This window comes from Trichomycterus rosablanca, chromosome 26 (assembly GCF_030014385.1).
Source record: "Trichomycterus rosablanca isolate fTriRos1 chromosome 26, fTriRos1.hap1, whole genome shotgun sequence".
Classification (NCBI taxonomy): Eukaryota; Metazoa; Chordata; class Actinopteri; order Siluriformes; family Trichomycteridae; genus Trichomycterus; species Trichomycterus rosablanca.
Genome location: NC_086013.1, coordinates 9,088,574 through 9,108,746, shown reverse-complemented (window position 1 = coordinate 9,108,746; position 20,173 = coordinate 9,088,574). Strand labels below are relative to the sequence as shown.

At 42.8% G+C, this 20,173-nt stretch overlaps 1 protein-coding gene across 1 annotated transcript; it reads right to left on the bottom strand.

Moving 5' to 3' along the window:
• Positions 1-8,864: 8,864 nt before the first annotated feature.
• mtfp1 (mitochondrial fission process 1) lies at positions 8,865-19,945 on the bottom strand. Its single transcript, XM_062988648.1, has 4 exons — positions 19,668-19,945; positions 14,612-14,739; positions 11,534-11,766; positions 8,865-9,230 (listed from the first exon to the last, which is right to left on the bottom strand). The coding sequence occupies exons 1-4, from the start codon at positions 19,735-19,737 to the stop codon at positions 9,164-9,166; spliced, it is 498 nt and encodes a 165-aa protein (XP_062844718.1). The 5' UTR covers positions 19,738-19,945; the 3' UTR covers positions 8,865-9,163.
• Between the last annotated feature and the right edge of the window lie 228 nt (positions 19,946-20,173).

Genomic DNA, 20,173 nt, shown 5'->3' with positions numbered 1-20,173 from the left:
CCTTCGCAAAGGTCATTTACACTTCTGTGATGGCAGCATTAAAGCAACATGTGCTGCCTTCAAGACGTCATCTTTTCCAGGGACGTCCATGCATTTTTCAACAAGACGATGCAAAACCACATGCTGCACACATTACAAAGGCATGGCTGCGGACGAAGAAGGTACGGGTACTGGACTGGCCCGCCTGCAGTCCTGACCTGTCCCCAATAGAGAATGTGTGGAGAATTTTGAAACGACTTAAGACGTGTTTGCAGGAATGAGACAAAATAAAACCTGAAGCACTAAATCACTTGGTCTCCTCGGTGCCAAAACGTCTTTTAAGTGTGGTGAAAAGGAATAGCAACATTACAAAGTGGTAAAGGCCTGAAATGCAGGAATGGATGTTTATTAATCAATGAAATTAAGTTAACCAGACAAAACATGAAGTATCTCAGGTTCATCCTCTCCGCAATCAAATAAAGGTCAAAGTAAATGTAAGAAACTGTCCCAACCTTTTCCGATTTGGGGTTGTACGTCAACCTAATGGACCATGCCACCACAGACATGGCTCGTCATATGTCTAGAACAAAACATAAGTAAAACATGCCAATATAATGAATTAAATAATGACACAGAAGAAAGGAGTTTGTGGTCATGGATGTACCATGAGTAACATGAATTGAGCAACAAGTGATGTTAAAACAATTAGAAGCTGATAGTGATTTAAATGCATATGCTACATAGTGTATTATAAAATATTACAAGCTCTGTACCTTCATTTGAGGGGTATGTGAACGTCCCCTGCTGAGTATAAGCAGAAGTAACAAACAGCAGGACCACAAAGCTCTGCTTTAAAATCATCTTCAGACTAAACAGAGGGTTTGTACTGCCTAACGTAGATAATTACCCATGCAGGGGCGGAGCTACGTCAGTTAGCCAATCACATTCCTAGGATGATCTGTCAATCACCTTTCCTAATGACGATTGGAATCAGGTGTTACAGGTCTGAAACTCAACAAGCAAGGAAACATGTGATAGAGATTCGCCATACACCGATCAGCTATAACATTACATAACATAACTGTCCATTTTATCAGCTCCACTTACCATATAGAAGCACTTTGTAGTTCTACAATTACTGACTGTAGTCCATCTGTTTCTCTGCATGGTTTGTTAGCCCCCTTTCATGCTGTTCTTCAATGGTCAGGACCATCACAGAGCAGGTATTATTTAGGCGGTGGATCATTCTCAGCACTGCAGTGACACTGACATGGTGGTGGTGTGCTAGTGTGTGTTGTGCTGGTATGAGTGGATCAGACACAGCAGTGCTGCTGGAGTTTTTAAATACCGTGTCCACTCACTGTCCACTCTATTAGACACTTACCTAGTTGATCCACCTTGTAGATGTAAAGTCAGAGACGATCGCTCATCTATTGCTGCTGTTTGAGTCGGTCATCTTCTAGGACGCTACCCACGCGGCGCTGTTGGCTGGATATTTTTGGTTGGTGGACTATTCTCAGTCCAGCAGTGACAGTAAGGTGTTTAAAAACTCCATCAGCACTGCTGTGTCTGATCCACTCATACCAGCACAACACACACTAACACACCACCACCATGTCAGTAGAGTAGCCTATTTACCAACCGGCATGTTTTTGGGAGATGGGAAGAGTTTAAAGTACATACAGGTCCTTCTCAAAAAATTAGCATATCGTGAAAAGGTTCTCTAAACGAGCTATTAACCTAATCATCCGAATCAACGAATTAACTCTAAACACCTGCAAAAGATTCCTGAGGCTTTTAAAAACTCCCAGCCTGGTTCATTACTCAAAACTGCAATCATGGGTAAGACTGCCGACCTGACTGCTGTCCAGAAGGCCATCATTGACACCCTCAAGCAAGAGGGTAAGACACAGAAAGAAATTTCTGAACGAATAGGCTGTTCCCAGAGTGCTGTATCAAGGCACCTCAGTGGGAAGTCTGTGGGAAGGAAAAAGTGTGGCAGAAAACGCTGCACAACGAGAAGAGGTGACCGGACCCTGAGGAAGATTGTGGAGAAGGGCCGATTCCAGACCTTGGGGGACCTGCGGAAGCAGTGGACTGAGTCTGGAGTAGAAACATCCAGAGCCACCGTGCACAGGCGTGTGCAGGAAATGGGCTACAGGTGCCGCATTCCCCAGGTCAAGCCACTTTTGAACCAGAAACAGCGGCAGAAGCGCCTGACCTGGGCTACAGAGAAGCAGCACTGGACTGTTGCTCAGTGGTCCAAAGTACTGTTTTCGGAAATCAAGGTGCCAGAGTCTGGAGGAAGACTGGTGAGAAGGAAATGCCAAAATGCCTGAAGTCCAGTGTCAAGTACCCACAGTCAGTGATGGTCTGGGGTGCCATGTCAGCTGCTGGTGTTGGTCCACTGTGTTTTATCAAGGGCAGGGTCAATGCAGCTAGCTATCAGGAGATTTTGGAGCACTTCATGCTTCCATCTGCTGAAAAGCTTTATGGAGATGAAGATTTCATTTTTCAGCACGACCTGGCACCTGCTCACAGTGCCAAAACCACTGGTGAATGGTTTACTGACCATGGTATTACTGTGCTCAATTGGCCTGCCAACTCTCCTGACCTGAACCCCATAGAGAATCTGTGGGATATTGTGAAGAGAAAGTTGAGAGACACAAGACCCAACACTCTGGATGAGCTTAAGGCCGCTATCGAAGCATCCTGGGCCTCCATAACACCTCAGCAGTGCCACAGGCTGATTGCCTCCATGCCACGCCGCATTGAAGCAGTCATTTCTGCAAAAGGATTCCCGACCAAGTATTGAGTGCATAACTGAACATAATTATTTGAAGGTTGACTTTTTTTGTATTAAAAACACTTTTCTTTTATTGGTCGGATGAAATATGCTAATTTTTTGAGATAGGAATTTTGGGTTTTCATGAGCTGTATGCCAAAATCATCAGTATTAAAACAATAAAAGACCTGAAATATTTCAGTTGGTGTGCAATGAATCTAAAATATATGAAAGTTTAATTTTTATCATTACATTATGGAAAATAATGAACTTTATCACAATATGCTAATTTTTTGAGAAGGACCTGTATGCAACAGAAATATACTAAGCTCCATACTGACAGTAATCAGAGGCAAGTAATAAACCTGGGTTACTTATACTTATGCACCTACACCATCTACAGTGCCACCATGTGGCCGGGATAAAATAGCATCATCATAAATAGGATTTTCTATTTACTTTTGAGCATAGTTTCATATTTAGGAGAACAATTTTTAGTAAAGGGAGCACAATGACCACACTGTTTTATTGATGAGAAGCACCAGTACAACTACAGTGCCCATAGCTCCCCCTTGTAGAAAAAGTTCCACCATACAGCCTTTAATTCTCAAGTAATGGAAGTAAGCTATATGGCCAAAAGTCTTTGTACACCTGACCATGAGATTGTTGGGCATCCAATTGTAATAAATAATAAATGATATTAAATTAGAGTGACCTCTATGTGATCTGTTCAGCTATAACAGCCACTCTTCTAAAAAGACTTTTCACAAGACTTCGTCTGTGGGAATTTGTGCCCATTCACTCTATGGAACATATGTATTGCTGGGCACTGATGCTGGTCAAGAAAGCCTCAATTGATATTCCAGTTCATTCCCAAGCTGTTCAGTGGGGCTGAGGTCAGGGCTTTAAAATTAGCTTTTTGGCCACTCGGGTGGCGCAGCGGTAAAATACGCTAGCACACCAGAGCTGTGTTCTCGAATACATCGTATCGAATCTCAGCTCTGCCATCTGGCTGAGCTGGTTGGCTGCATGAGCAACGATTGGCTGTTGTTCATAGGTTTAAGGACAAGTCGGATCATGGGTCCTCATAATTGGTGCAATTACGACCCCTGCTGGCTGATTGATGGCGCCAGCACAGGCCTGAGGGATAATGCTGATCAGGGTGTGGCCCTCCGTACACAATGCCGATCGGTGTATATGAACTCGACTCGTGCGGGTGAAAAATGCAGTCTGTACTGAGGACGTGTCGGAGGGGGCGTGTGTCAGTGGATAAGTGTCCTCAGTCAGCGGTGGAGGGTTGAATCAGTGGAGGATGCAATCAGGGTAATTGGACATGACTAGATTAGGAGAGAAAATTTTTAGTCCTTGTTTGCTGGAACAGGAAATGGCCTTTCTTAGACGGTTGCTGCAAAGTTGGAAGCATATTGCTGTGGCTGAAACACAGTAAATTAATTTAATCATTAGAAAGTAATTAGAAGGGGTGTATAGCGTACAAGCCGGGTCCATGAGCTGCTTCACAATTAAAAACAATGAACAATTAATTGATAAGGACACAATAATTGTTTTACTCATTTGAATTAAAACAAATATATTTTATGCATTTTATTACAATTTTCCGTCCACATCCTCAATAAAGAAAATACTTTTAAATTACAGTTAACCATAACCGCTAAAAACAAAGAAACCCGTGTAGTTGTAACGTCACACTACAGCTATTTAATGTTCCAAGGCAAAAAATAGAAGAGAAAAACCATAAAAATAAGCCACTTTGTTTTTAAAAACTATATATTCTGTAAACAAATATGACACTCTTTCTCTAAGCTCCCACAGCATTCACACATAATACACTGATCAGCCATAACATTACATAACACTGTCCATTTTATCAGCTCCACTTACCATATAGAAGCACTTTGTAGTTTTACAATTACTGACTGTAGTCCATCTTTTTCTCTACACTGAATTGTCCTATAGATACCTAGCCGCTAGATGCACAAACCAGTGCATTGTAGTGCCGGTCCCAAGCCCGGATAAAATAGGGAGGGTTGTGTCAGGAAGGGCATCCGGCGTAAAAATTGTGCCAAATCGATGCGCGGATCATGATCCGCCAAAGAGCCGACCCCGCAACTGAACGGGACAGAGGCCAAGGAAAAGAAGAAGTCCATCTGTTTCTCTGCATGCTTTGTTAGCCCCCTTTCATGCTGTTCTTCAATGGTCAGGACTTTCCCAGGGCCACTACAGAGTAGATATTACAACACAACACACACTAACACACAACCAGTGTCACTGCAGTGCTGAGAATGATCCACCACCCAAATAATACCTGCTCTGTAGTGGTCCTGTGGGGGGTCCTGACCATTGAAGAACAGGGTGAAAGCAGGCTAAAAAGGTATGTAGAGAAACATAACGACTAGTCAGTAATTGTAGAACTACAAAGTGCTTCTATATGGTAAGTGGAGCTGATAAAATGGACAGTGTGTTTGTTTAATGTTATGGCTGATCAGTGTATGTATGTATACTCACTGAGCACTTTATTAGGGACACCTGTCAGGTAAGTACATTCATTTTTTTAAAGCTACACATACTATATAAATGAGGTGTGGGGTTATACAAATACTGACTGTAGCTCCAGCTGTTCTTGTTGTTCTGTAAACTTTATACTCCCTCGTACCCTATTTAGCAAGCCAAACGAACCCCAATGTGACCCTCACTGACTAGCTGATGCTTGGGTAATGTATTTGTATTACAGGGTTTCTTCAATGCACCGTAATCCATCTGGTCTCACTGTGATTTACAAGATGTAACATAAAGCCTCCACAAGGGGGCGTTTGCATACACTCACTCATTCACTTTCTTTCTTAACTGCTTATCCACTTAGGGTAGGTACTGGAGCCTATTCCAGCTTTTCAATGGGCGCAAGGCACACAGTAAGACCCTGGACGGGGCGCCAGTCCATCGCAGGGCAGACACACACACACACACCCATTCACCTATAGGGCAATTCAGTGTCTCCAATTAACCTGACTGCATGCCTTTGGACTCTCGGAGGAAACCCACAGAGACACGGGGAGAACATGCAAACTCCACACAGAAAGGACCTGGACCGTCCCACCCGGGGATCGAACCCAGGACCTTCTTGCTGTGAGGCGACAGTGCTACCCACCGAGCCCTGGTGTATTGTTCTCACCACTGCAATGACAATAACATAGAAATGACAAGTGGGTGTTGGGATTTTTTTTTTTTTTAATTGTTTAAACTTACTGGCCTTTTTATTAGGAACACACACTGTTAGCTGGTTGAAGGTGTACAGTTAAGAGACCAGAGATGCAATGTGTGTTAATCTCCCTCTAGTCTTTAATTAATGCACACTTTCGAATCACATTTTAAATGGAGCAGTGTTCTCCTCTCAGCATTCACATTACATGTTTAAAAATCCCAACAACACTGCTGCTCCTGATACACTCCTGTTATATCGGTACAACACACACGACCACGTTGGTGTCACTGCAGTGCTGAGAATGGTCCGATGTAACAAAATCTGGTCAGTAAGGGTCCTCGGTTCGAAACTCGGCGTTGCCACCGGTCGGCTGGGCACCATCTGGCGGGCATAATTGGCAATGCCTGCAGCTGATACTAATTGGCCACCGTATCTGCTAGGGCTGGACGACCGGACTATGTGTGGTTGGGATCTTCATATGTTGTGTAAAGACGAATGTGCAGAATGCAGGGGCGAGAAGAGGACAGCTGTGCACGTGTCGGAAGAGGCATGTACAGCGACGTGCTCTCCTCGGATGCAATCGGGTATCCCTCAGCAGCGGAAGACAAATTGACTGCGCTAAATCGGGAAGAAAATGGGGAAAAAAATGAGGTAAAAAGCAACAGATGGACTGACGTTAATCTGTATGGTAGGTAAAGCTTATAAAATAATGAATGAATGTACATAGCACATGGGTGTACCTAATAAAGTGCTCAATAAGTGTACATATGTGGTTTTTTAGAATACAATATTTAAATTTCAGCATTAAGAGCAGTAAATCATAAAAAAATAAAACCAGCATTCCCTTTTGTTTGTAATGTTCTTCACATCTTTCACATTCAACCTTTAAGCTTTTAAAGTTTTAGCTAAATATATAAGGTCAAATTTATGACTATGATATTATGGCTTGGTGTTTTCTTTTGCATAGTGTACTTTGAAGGCTACTGTCTTTTAAATCTGCACCATTTAATAATTTGATATAATGCACAGATTTGCATAACTATGCACCAATTATAAAATCAGGACATTTTTGCTTAATTGTCCTTTCACATTAAAGATTTTTACTAGTCTTGTAATTATCTGGATTTGCATTATTTTTTTTATGAATTAATGCTTATAAAATACACAAACATTTTGCCTAAACTAATAATACACAATAATAATAAGATGATTCTATACAAGCCCTTGAATTACACTGGTGTATATCTTAGTGATGAGAATACTGGACTATTAATCACCAATGGTTCATGCACTACAACAGCCAGGTTGCCTTTGTTGGGTCCTTGAGAAAGGCCCTTAACCCTCAATGGTTTGGATTGTATTTGCTCACAATTACATGGTGCTTTTATCAGATTAAAGCATCCGATAAACGCTACAAAGGTATAATAATTCACGCTTATGTATCCAACAGTATGAATCCAAAAGTCAACCACTAAACGGCCCAAATTGAGTTCAGCGAGCTCAGGTCTTAGCCACGCCCACTGTAAAAATAACTATATAAAATATACTCGTCGGTTCGAAACTCGGCTCTGCCATCCGGCTGGGCTGGGCGGCTACATGAACAATGATTGGCTGTTGTTCACAGGGTGGGACAAGCCGGACCAGGGTGCAATTACGACATCTGCTGGATGATTGATGGCGCCTGCGCAGAGTTGGGGAATAATGCTGATCAGGGTGTGGCTCTCCATGCACAAGGCTGATCCGCATATGAACTCGCCTCATGCAGGTGTAAAGATGCAGTCAGTACTGCACAGGGGGCATGTGTCAGTTGCGAAGCTCCTTAGTCAGCAGTGGAGGGCTGTATCGGTAGAGGTGAAGCGTAATTCAATCAGGGTAATTGGATACCCAATATACTGTATATATATAATTTGGGAAAAGGCCTTTCCAGATTACAGCCAGACAACATGACTGATAGCGTGGTCTATAAAGACATGGTTAGACAAGTTGAGTGTGGAGGAACTCAACCCTACTAAGCACCCTTGAGTAAATAAATTGGAACACTGACTCTGAGAAAGACCTTCTTGTCCAACCCCAGTGTCATGTCTGCCCTAAGGATGCTATTTTGACTGAATGGTCAAATTGCCATGGACACACTAAGATCTTGTGGAAAGTCTTACCAAAGGTTGGGGGGGATGTTCACAAAGTCACATTTTAGCTGTATATTGTAGGTTAAAAAGAGATTTAAGCCGCTCAGGTGGCGCAGCGGTAAAAACGTGCTAGCACAACAGAGTATTTCGAATACATCGTATCGACATGAAAGCAGTGTAGCCTAGCGGTCAAGGTACTGGACTAGTAATCTGAAGGTTGCCGGTTCAAACCGCAGTGGTAGCCACTGTTGGGCCCTTGAGCAAGGCCCTCAACACTCAATTGCTTTGACTGTATACTGTCACAGTACTGTAAGTCGCTTTGGATAAAAGCGTCTGCTAAATGCTGAAAATGTAATGTAAATGTAAACAACGATTGGCTGTTGTTCACAGGGTGATTGGTAATTGGTGCAATTACGACCTCTGCTGGCTGATTGATGGCGCCTGTGCAGAGTTGGGGAATAATACTGATCAGGGTGTGGCTCTCCATGCACAAGGCTGATCTGCATATGAACTCGTCTCGTGCAGGTGTAAAGATGTGAGTGAGAAGTTTGTATGCTATTAGTTTAGGCTGAAAATGTTTGTCTATTTGTCTTTTATAAATATTGGTCCATATATATATATATACTGTATATATAATAATGCAGAAATCCAGATCATTTCAGAGGTTTGAGAAAGTGCGAATACAACCCCAAATCTGAAAAAATTAAGACAGTATGGAATATGCAAATTAAAAAGCAGACTGTATGAACCCAAGACATTTCATATGTTATGTCGACTAGTAATGTAAAACTAGAAAATAAAACCCTTTATGTTTTTCATAAGCTTATATTGTTTGTTCTATTGTGCATAAAACCTGAGAACGAACTGTTTAACAGCTCAGTGATGTGAAATCTCACGGGCTGGCATTTTGTCCGGCACCAGATTCATCATTATTCTAAACAATGTTATTCCATTATTAAAATAATAATATGACATAAAATAAACTCCAGTGTTGCTGCACTCTGATAAGGTTTGTCTGAAGGAGTTCAGGCTGGTATCATGTTGGCTCCTCGGGCATCATTCGTGCTTTTCGCCGCCGCCGTACACTTTCCGCAGACTGGAATCCAAAAGAAAGTCTACAGACCTTTAAAAACACAGACACACGAATTACTAGGTACCAATCAAAATCCTGGCATATGCACTGATCAACCATAACATCAAAACCACCTCATTGTTTCCACACTCACTGTCAAGATACAGTGTATCACAAAAGTGAGTACACCCCTCACATTTCTGCAGATATTTAAGTATATCTTTTCATGGGACAACACTGACAAAATGACACTTTGACACAATGAAAAGTAGTCTGTGTGCAGCTTATATAACAGTGTAAATTTATTCTTCCCTCAAAATAACTCAATATACAGCCATTAATGTCTAAACCACCGGCAACAAAAGTGAGTACACCCCTAAGAGACTACACCCCTAAATGTCCAAATTGAGCACTGCTTGTCATTTTCCCTCCAAAATGTCATGTGATTTGTTAGTGTTACTAGGTCTCAGGTGTGCATAGGGAGCAGGTGTGTTCAAATTAGTAGTACAGCTCTCACACTCTCTCATACTGGTCACTGAAAGTTCCAACATGGCACCTCATGGCAAAGAACTCTCTGAGGATCTTAAAAGACGAATTGTTGCGCTACATGAAGATGGCCAAGGCTACAAGAAGATTGCCAACACCCTGAAACTGAGCTGCAGCACAGTGGCCAAGATCATCCAGCGTTTTAAAAGAGCAGGGTCCACTCAGAACAGACCTTGCGTTGGTCGTCCAAAGAAGCTGAGTGCACGTGCTCAGCGTCACAGCCAACTGCTGTCTTTGAAAGATAGGCGCAGGAGTGCTGTCAGCATTGCTGCAGAGATTGAAAAGGTGGGGGGTCAGCCTGTCAGTGCTCAGACCATACGCCGCACACTACATCAAATCGGTCTGCATGGCTGTCACCCCAGAAGGAAGCCTCTTTTGAAGTCTCTACACAAGAAAGCCCGCAAACAGTTTGCTGAAGACATGTCAACAAAGGACATGGATTACTGGAACCATGTCCTATGGTCTGATGAGACCAAGATTAATTTGTTTGGTTCAGATGGTCTCAAGCATGTGTGGCAGCAATCAGGTGAGGAGTAAAAAGATAAGTGTGTCATGCCTACAGTCAAGCATGGTGGTGGGAATGCCATGGTCTGGGGCTGCATGAGTGCAGCAGGTGTTGGGGAGTTACATTTCATTGAGGGACACATGAACTCCAATATGTACTGTGAAATACTGAAGCAGAGCATGATCCCCTCCCTCCGGAAACTGGGTCGCAGGGCAGTGTTCCAGCATGATAATGACCCCAAACACACCTCTAAGACGACCACTGCTTTATTGAAGAGGCTGAGGGTAAAGGTGATGGACTGGCCAAGCATGTCTCCAGACCTAAACCCAATAGAACATCTTTGGGGCATCCTCAAGCGGAAGGTGGAGGAGCGCAAAGTCTTGAATATCCGCCAGCTCCGTGATGTCGTCATGGAGGAGTGGAAAAGCATTCCAGTGGCAACCTGTGAAGCTCTGGTACACTCCATGCCCAGGAGAGTTAAGGCAGTTCTGGGAAATAATGGTGGCCACACAAAATATTGACACTTCAGGAACTTTCACTAAGGGGTGTACTCACTTTTGTTGCCGGTGGTTTAGACATTAATGGCTGTATATTGAGTTATTTTGAGGGAGGAATAAATTTACACTGTTATATAAGCTGCACACAGACTACTTTTCATTGTGTCAAAGTGTCATTTTGTCAGTGTTGTCCCATGAAAAGATATACTTAAATATCTGCAGAAATGTGAGGGGTGTACTCACTTTTGTGATACACTGTAGGTGTCAGAATACACAGTGCATCTCAGTTGCAGGGCTGTTTTGGCAGCAAACAGGGGACCAACACAATATGCCTGATCAGTGTATGTATGGGCACCTGCAAAAGCTCCTGCAATGGGTATGCAAGCCTCAGAACTGGACATCAGTGGAATGGATGAAGGTCGACTGGTCTAGGCACGTGTGCTTATACATTTAGAGATGGCACTAGGATGCACTGTGGGATGCAATGTACACGTTTTACCACCACTTTATCCTGGTCAGGATCGCAGTAAGTCTAGCTGCCCCAGAATCACTGGGCACAATGCAACACACCCCAAACAGGACGTCTATCAGTTGCGGGACCTTGATCATCCCCTTCCTCAGACACAGCCAATCATGTATGTATGTAGTCGCCTGACCCGCCGACAGCACTGTTGGGAATTCGAACCCTGGATCCCGGCAGTAGTGGGCAAGCATGCTGTGTTGCTACTAAATGTATTGATATGGCACATTCATCATATTAAACGTTCAAATCGAAATATTTCAAGTCAACAAACACAGACACAAACCTGTCAATGGGTTTGATAATGAATGGAATAGTAGAAAGGCCGATAGCAGTTGTGGTCCACTTGCGCACGGGTAAAGGCCACCGCGTGGTTTTGCCCAGCAGGTAGAGCGAAGCTGCACAAACACGGTTGATGGTGAAGCCGGGAATAGCCACGGATGCCAACGCCTGCCACACAAATGTGTCAACAACAGCCACAGCTACACGTGTAGTCCGTCCTGGTTCATCACCATGGGCCTTGACACAGAGGAAAGATTGATGTTATTACTTTTCAGCAATATCAACTGCTTTTTGTGGTACCTACTTACATTTGGTACTATAAAGTGTACAGTTATTACGTTTTGTCCACAAAGGTTTTATGTAGTGTTTATTAATCTATTTAAATTGAGGAGTGGGTAAATATAAGTACATTAAAAACACAAAGGAGTTTAATCCACTAGTTAAACAGGTTGAGGTTGAGTCTCTAAGGTGCTACCAGCCTGGATGGGGGAAAAAAAAAAACACAATTTGCTGCTACAACAGAGACTCAGTGTCTATTCAAAGGAATACATACAGCATAGCGTGGTCCTCTGTACGTGTTAGGGCTGTCTGTTGCTGGCCGGAATAAAGAAGCAAGCGTGTCCTGCATGCAGCTGGAGTACAACTGAATTTAAACATTGGGACAGGGCAAAAGGGGGGAAAGGGAGCTCTTCACAAACACAACTGGCCATGTTTAAGGAACGGGAAGGTAGGACAGGTTCTGTTTCTGCTGAGATATGTGATCTCCGGGACTGTGGGAAGCCAAACTGGACACGTGTCAGAGGGGGAGTGTGGTGACTAGGCTTTCCTCGTTCAGATCGGGGGCTTGAAATAACTAGATTATGAGATTAGGGGACAGTGGTAGCCTAGAGGGTAGAGCTTTGGGCTATCAGTCAGAAGATTGTCGGTTCGATTACAGGCTCTGATGTGCAGCCACTGTTGGGCCCTTGAGTGCTCCAGGGGCGTTGTACAATGGCTGACCCGGCGCCCTGACCCCAGCTTCCAGAACAAGCTGGGATATGCGGAAGCAGAATTTCATTGTACTGTACACCTGTATATGTATAAATGACAATGACCAGCAGGTGTTGACTATTTCAGTGGGACAATTTGGCTATGAATAAACAAGGGTGGCTCAGTGAGTACCACTGTCACCTCACAGCAAGAAGGTCCTGGGTTCAATTCCCATGTGTAGTAGTCCGGGTGCTTTCTGTGTGTTTGCATGTTTTTCCAGTGTCTGCGTGGGTTTTCTTCGGGAGCTCCACAGTCCAAAGACATGCAAGTGAGGTGAATTGGAGATACAGAACTGTCTATGACTTTGATATTAAAGTATTAAAGACATGAACTGATGAATTTTATGTAACCAGTAACTACCTGTCCTGTCATAAATGTAGCCAAAGTGTGTAAAACATGATGTTAAAATCCTAATAAATAAATAAATAAATATATCCAGGCTTGGGACCATCACTAATGGTGCACCGATGTGTGTCCCCCCCAATAAAAGGTCACTTTGGTTACATTCATAAGAGGACAGGTAGTCAGTTTAACTCCACACAGAAAGGACCTGGACCGCTATACCTGGAGATCGAACCCTGGATCTACTTGCTGTGAGGCGACAGTGCTACCCACCGAGCCACTGTGCCGCCCCCCCAAGCCTCATTACACAAGATTCATCAATTCACAAGGTTATATCGAACACAATCATGGACAATTTAGTATCTCCTATTCACCTCACTTGCATGTCTTTGGACTGTGGGAGCAAACCCACGCAGACATGGGAAGAACATGCAAATACCTGGGGATCGAACCCTGGATCTACTTGCTGTGAGGCGACAGTGCTACCCACTTAGCCACCGTGCCTCCCAGGAAGGCTGACTTTGACTTTGCCAAATCAAATTCATCATTTGGATGAATGATCTGCTGTGGGGACCCCTAACAGGAGCAGCCGAATAAAATCATTCACACACGTGGTATGGTAATACTCTACATAAGATTAAATTGTAGACACTCTACAGTAGAGTGAGTTGGGGTAACCAGAAAAGTCAGAACTTAACTGTTGCTTAGTAACGGCAATAAGTAAAGGAATTTTATTCATAAATGTCAGTCCTACTCCTCCCTGAAGGTAAGTAAAAGAAATCTGATCATGTATCTCGTACTCATTTACACCGATCAGCCATAACATTAAAACCACCTCCTCGTTTCTACACTCACTGTCCATGTTATCAGCTCCACTTACCATATATAAGCACGTTGTAGTTCTACAATTACTGACTGTAGTCCATCTGTTTCTACTATCACCCTGTTCTTCAATGGTCAGGACAACTATTATTTAGGTGGTGGATCATTCTCAGCACTGCAGTGACACTGACATGGTGGTGGTGTGTTAGTGTGTGTTGTGCTGGTATGAGTGGATCAGACACAGCAGTGCTGCTGGAGTTTTTAAATACCGTGTCCACTCACTGTCCACTCTATTAGACACTCCTACCTAGTAGATGTAAAGTCAGAGACGATCGCTCATCTATTGCTGCTGTTTGAGTTGGTCATCTTTGAGATCTTCATCAGTGGTCACATGACGCTGCCCACAGGGCGCTGTTGGATGGATGTTTTTGGTTGGTGGACTATTCTCAATCCAGCAGTGACAGTGAGGTGTTTAAAAACTCCATCAGCGCTGCTGTGTCTTATCCACTCACCACCACCATGTCAGTGTCACTGCAGTGCTGAGAATGATCCACCACCCAAATAGTACCTGCTCTGTGGTGGTCCTGTGGGGGTCCTGACCATTGAAGAACAGGGTGAAAGCAGGTTAAAAAAGTATGCAGAGAAACAGATGGACTACAGTCAGTAAGTGTAGAACTACAAAGTGCTCCTATGTGGTAAGTGGAGCTGATAAAATGGACAGTGAGTGTACAAACAAGGAGGTGGTTTTAATGTTGTGGTTGATCGGTGTATATTAATTACGCTATAGCACACTGCTTGCATAACAAGGTTAGTGCTAGGTTAGTCCGGGAGACTAGACTAAGTCTATTCGATCCTACTGTGTGTTTTTGTCATGCTTTTTTCCGCTTACCACAGCTGCCTTTTTTCCTTTGTCCACTGCATCTGCTGACACATATGCTGTAGCCACTGCGTAGCTAGCCCACACCACGCTGACAGGCACCAGCGCACGGAAAGCCTCGCCCACTTCGTTGGCATAGCCTGTGGAGTTACGTGACCATGTCAGTGGTAAGATATGACGGCAATTAAACCTGCAGACAGCCTCATTATAGTGGAATGGCCCAGCATCAACCCCCAAAACAGTAGCCACCTAGCAGCAGCTATTAACATTTTTTTTTTTTTTACTTCTAATGATTGTAATTTCCTTGCTGGCTGTTTTGACATGTGAGGGCGGTTACTGCTCGCCTTCATCTATATTCAAACTTCATTACAGGTGTGACAGGTTAATGAAAACAATGCTCCAGTGACACCCAAGTGCTTCTAACAAAGAATGCAAAGGCTTTAATAAGATGAGGAAATGATTGAATACAACAGCTCTGTGTACAGCGTTCTCATTGCTATTATAAACCAGAAGCGGGACACCTAGGTGTCTGTTTATCCAGTTAAAGTGGATTTAGAAAGTATTCAGACCCCCTGCAACTATGGATGTACAACCCCAAATCAGAAAAAGTTGGGACAGTATGGAAAATGCAAATAAAATAAAAATGCAGTGTTCCCTAAATTTACTTTTGACTTATTTTATTGCAGACAGTATGAACCTGAGATATTTCATGTTTTGTCTGTTAATATACATCCATTCCTGCATTTCAGGCCTGCAACACATTCCAAAACAAGTTGGGACAGGGGCAATTTAGAGCTAATAATAAATAATGATGTAATTCCAAACAGGTGATTGTAATCATTGTTTGGTACAAAAGCTGCATGTTTAAAAACAATGTACCTCAAAGAAAGATTGAAAGGGATTTGCATATTTCTCCCTCTACAGTGCATAATATCATTCAACCATTCAAGAAATCGAGAGGAATTTCAGTGTGTAAAGGACAACCGCCACTTAACAATAGCTGATAGAACCACATGGGTGAGGGATTACTTTGGCAAACCTTTGTCAAGCACTACAATACAGAGTTACATGCACAAATGCCACTTAAACCTTTACTGTGCAAAAAAGAAGCCTAATGTTAACCATGTCCAGAAGCGGCGTCGACTTCTCTGTGCTCTGAGGCATCTAGGATGGACCATCACACAGTGGAAACGTGTATTGTGGTCAGATGAATCAGCATTCCAGGTCTTTTTTTGGAAAAAATGGACGCTGTGTGCTCTGGACCAAAGACGAAAAGGACCATCCAGACTGTTATCAGGAACAAGTCCAAAAGCCAGAGTCTGTCATGGTATGGGGCTGTGTCAGTACCTTTGGCAAAGGTCGTTTACACTTCTGTGATGCAGCATTAATGCAGAAAAGTACATTGAGATCTTAGAGAAGCAACATGTGCTGCCTTCAAGACGTCATCTTTTCCAGGGACGTCCATGCATTTTTCAACAAGACCAAGAGGGTACGGGTACTGGACTGGCCTGCCTGCAGTCCTGACCTGTCCCCAATAGAGAATGTGTGGAGAATTTTGAAAGGAAAAATGCGACAACGACGACCCCGTACTGTTACACATCTTAACACGTGTTTGCAGGAAGAATGAGACAAAATAAAAGCTGAAATACTAAATCACTTGGTCTCCTCGGTGCCAAAACGTCTTTTAAGTGTGGTGAAAAGGAATAGCAACATTACAAAGTGGTAAATGCTTTACTATCCCAAGTTTTTTTGGAATGTGTCCACATTCTTCTGTCTTCTACTGATAGAGACCCCAACCGTCTGAGGAGGGTATATATTTATTCGCCCATACTTCGTTGGATTCACGCGTGAGGCCACCCAACGGACCAGTGGCCAATTTTCTCTGCTGCATGCACTTCCAATTGTGCCTGCTAGGGGCGCCAAAGCCGATAGGTGGCAGAGTTGAGATTCGAACTCCCTGAATACCCCGCTGTCTGATCAATGCCATTTTTACCTAGGTGCAAACAGATCTGTTCCCATGACCAGAAGATTTGAATTCAGTTCCCACAACTGGCATCGGTGGCTAGAAGTAAGGCTGACCTCATGAGGTTAAAACTGCCTCTGTACGTTCTTTTATTTTAAGAGCAGTTATATGTACGGAAAAAGAAAGAGGCCATAAGTCTTGAACAATACATAATTAATGTGCAGCTCAAGTTAAACCTGTTATAGGAAAAGCAGAGTTTGCACACTGATGAAGCATAAATCCACAACCAAATGATTTTAGATAGCTTGTCTGATCGATCATGATCGATTATAAACATTTAACAATAACAACAATGATAGAGCTGCATCTAATGTAAGAGGTCTGACTTCTCTCTGTGCACTCGGCTGACCCGTGCAAGTGCCTAAAACCCTCGCTGGCTAGAGGTGCCACAGGCTTGAACACTTGTATACATCGGATTCCTACAAGGAGTTATCACTTATGTTTGTCTTACTCCTAAATACTACTCCCACCACTTACTATTCTTAGCCTCATATTTCAGTCTCTGAATCTTTTGGGTGGGTGCCCAGGTTCCACCTTGATTGAAAACTGCAGCTCTTGTGAGGTGTTCCCGGTCTGCAGTGATCAGTATCTATCAAAAGTGGTCCAAGGAAGGACCAGTTGTAAACCGACGACAGGGTCATGGATGTACGTGGGGAGGGAAGGCTGGCCCGTGTGGTCCGATCCGACAGACGAGCTACTGTAGCCCAAATTGCTGAAGAAGTTATTGCTGGTTCTGATAGAAAGGTTGAATTTCTGTGACATGGAATCTCTATTCTGTGGAATAACTGTCAAATTCACCCTGAAAGTGTCCACATGTATCAGAGTTTAGCTGAATTTTCCCCACTGTTTCACTTTTAAACTAGTGTTATAGCTCAGGGTTCTGAGAATCAGCTTTTCTGAGAGTCTAAAACACTAATTGTTAAAAAAAAAAAAGCTTAAAGTGACTATTAAAAGAAAGACATAGAAACACTAAACCTCTTAATTATTACTGCTCATAAGTTCTCTTCACTAATGAAATTCCTCACTTGTTTTAGTACAATAAGTCACGTTAAGCTTTGTGCACCGGCACACTCCATAGGAAACAACGGCACAGCCAGCACAAAAGCTATTTTGCCACTTCTCGTGTGAATGCACCTTTACTGAACAGAATACGCTATTCCAAGATCAAGCATCTTCACGATTAAGAAGCATAAGGAAACGATAAAGCAGTAAATATTTTTATTGTATTTTAGTGTTTATTTTTTTTTACATATATGTGTGTTATTTTCAGTGTGTAAGTGTCAAAACCAACCCCATTATTTTACATTAGCCTAAAATATATACAGTTCCACAGGACTATGGAATGCATTAACAGATTTCCCATACATTCTAATGAAAAACAACACCTTGAAACTCAACGCCACTCCCAAAACCAATGGACGTCTAGTTTCAAGGTACCACTGTATATACTGCCTGTTGTCACATAACTCCTGGTCTTTCTTTGTTCCATCCCAGCTTTTAAATTAGTTATAAGAATATTTTTACAAAACAAAAAGAAGTTGAAAATAATAATCTACTGTCCCAAGTGTTTTGGAATTTACTTTCTATTATTATTAAACTTTATTCCATTCAGTTATATGCACTGATCAGCCATAACACCACCTCCTTGTTTCTACACTCACTGTCCATTTTATCAGCTCCACTTACCCTATAGAAGCACTTTGTAGTTCTACAATTACTGACTGTACATCTGTTTCTCTGCATACTTTTTTTAGCCTGCTTTCAACCTGTTCTTCAATGGTCAGGACCCCCACAGGACCACCACAGAGCAGGTATTATTTAGGTGGTGAATCATTCCCAGCACTGCAGTGACACTGACATGGTGGTGGTGTGTTAGTGTGTGTTGTGCTGGTATGAGTGAATCAGACACAGCAGCACTGCTGGAGTTGTTAAATAACATGTCCACTCACTGTCCACTCTATTAGACACTCCTACTTAGTTGGTCCACCTTGTAGCTGTGAAGTCAGAGACGATCGCTCATCTATTGCTGCTGTTTGAGTTGGTCATCTTCTAGACCTTCATCAGTGGTCACAGGACGCTGCCCACAGGGTGCTGTTGGCTGGATATTTTTGGTTCGTAGACTTTTCTCAGTCCAGCAGTAACAGTGAGGTGTTTAAAAACTCCATCAGCATTGCTGTGTCTGATCCACTCATACCAGCACAACACACACTAACACACCACCACCATGTCAGTGTCACTGCAGTGCTAAGAAGGATCCACCACCTAAATAATACCTGCTCTGTGGTGGTCCTGGGAGAGTCCTGACCATTGAAGAACAGCATGAAAGGGGGCTAACAAAGCGTGCAGAGAAACAGATGGACTACAGACAGTAATTGTAGAACTACAAAGTGCTCCTATATGGTAAGTGGAGCTGATAAAATGGACAGTTTGTTTAAAAACAAGGAGGTGGTTTTAATGTTATGGCTGATCGGTGTATGAGTCACAATGCCAACCTGCTTTTAGTTGAAGGCTTCGTGCCCTTGGTCAGAAGAGGTGTTGATTTGACCTTGCCCTTACCACACTGAGCCAGCACTTGGGAAGCTTAATGTCCACTACTGGGGGGTGTAACTGTTTGTGTGGGGGTGTTTTTAAGGGGTCCAGATGATTGACTATGGTATTTAATTTAGTAACACTACAGATTTCGAAGTCACCCTTGACAAAACACCCTTGACATATACAGAACGACCTATGCTATGGCTAATTAAGTCGTATAATATAGGTAATACCAATTAACCCTAAAGGCACCAAGAAATATGAAATATGCATATAAAACAATTACTGATTTTCCTGACCTTTGGTGTTGAAGCAGTATGATTGAGTAAATTTGCCCTAATTTTAGTGTTTTTACCAAACTTATATATTTGACGTCGACCAAAACAAGCTAGCTGGAAAGCTAAAGTCACACATACACGTTACATGTTATATAGCATTAGCTTTATTCAACTGTCTGACAAACGTAGCTGACATACACAAACACATGCATAACTTTCAAATGGCTCTACTCACCGAGGTACCGAACCCATGTATCACGATAAATATCTACTTGTTTACTCTCGGTTTCTGCTACAGGTTCCATTGTCGGTTCTTCAGAACATTACCGTGTAAAAGGTCGGTTAACTGTGATACACTGTAGGTAAAGACGGACTGTACTCGTGCAGCAACGTCCACCAATGAGCCGCGTGCTAAAATAAGGGACCGTCCACAAATTACGTGCACCGGTTGAAGGAGTAGACAGAGGGTGTGTTCGAATTAAGCAATAGAACACGAGAGGGACCTCAAGTGTTCTATTGCTTTTATACAACAGTTTTTACAAAATAAAGAAAGAAAATAAATCAAAGAAGCCCTGAATTTCATATTAAATATGCTTTTATATTGACAATACCTATCGCCAAAAAGTAGTTCCACAACGAATGAGTTGCTGCTATGCAACGGTAAAAATTCCCTACCCTGCCTTAACACAGTAGGCTAAAAAAGGCATATAGTTTAACACTACAAAGCAGACATCCCGAGTT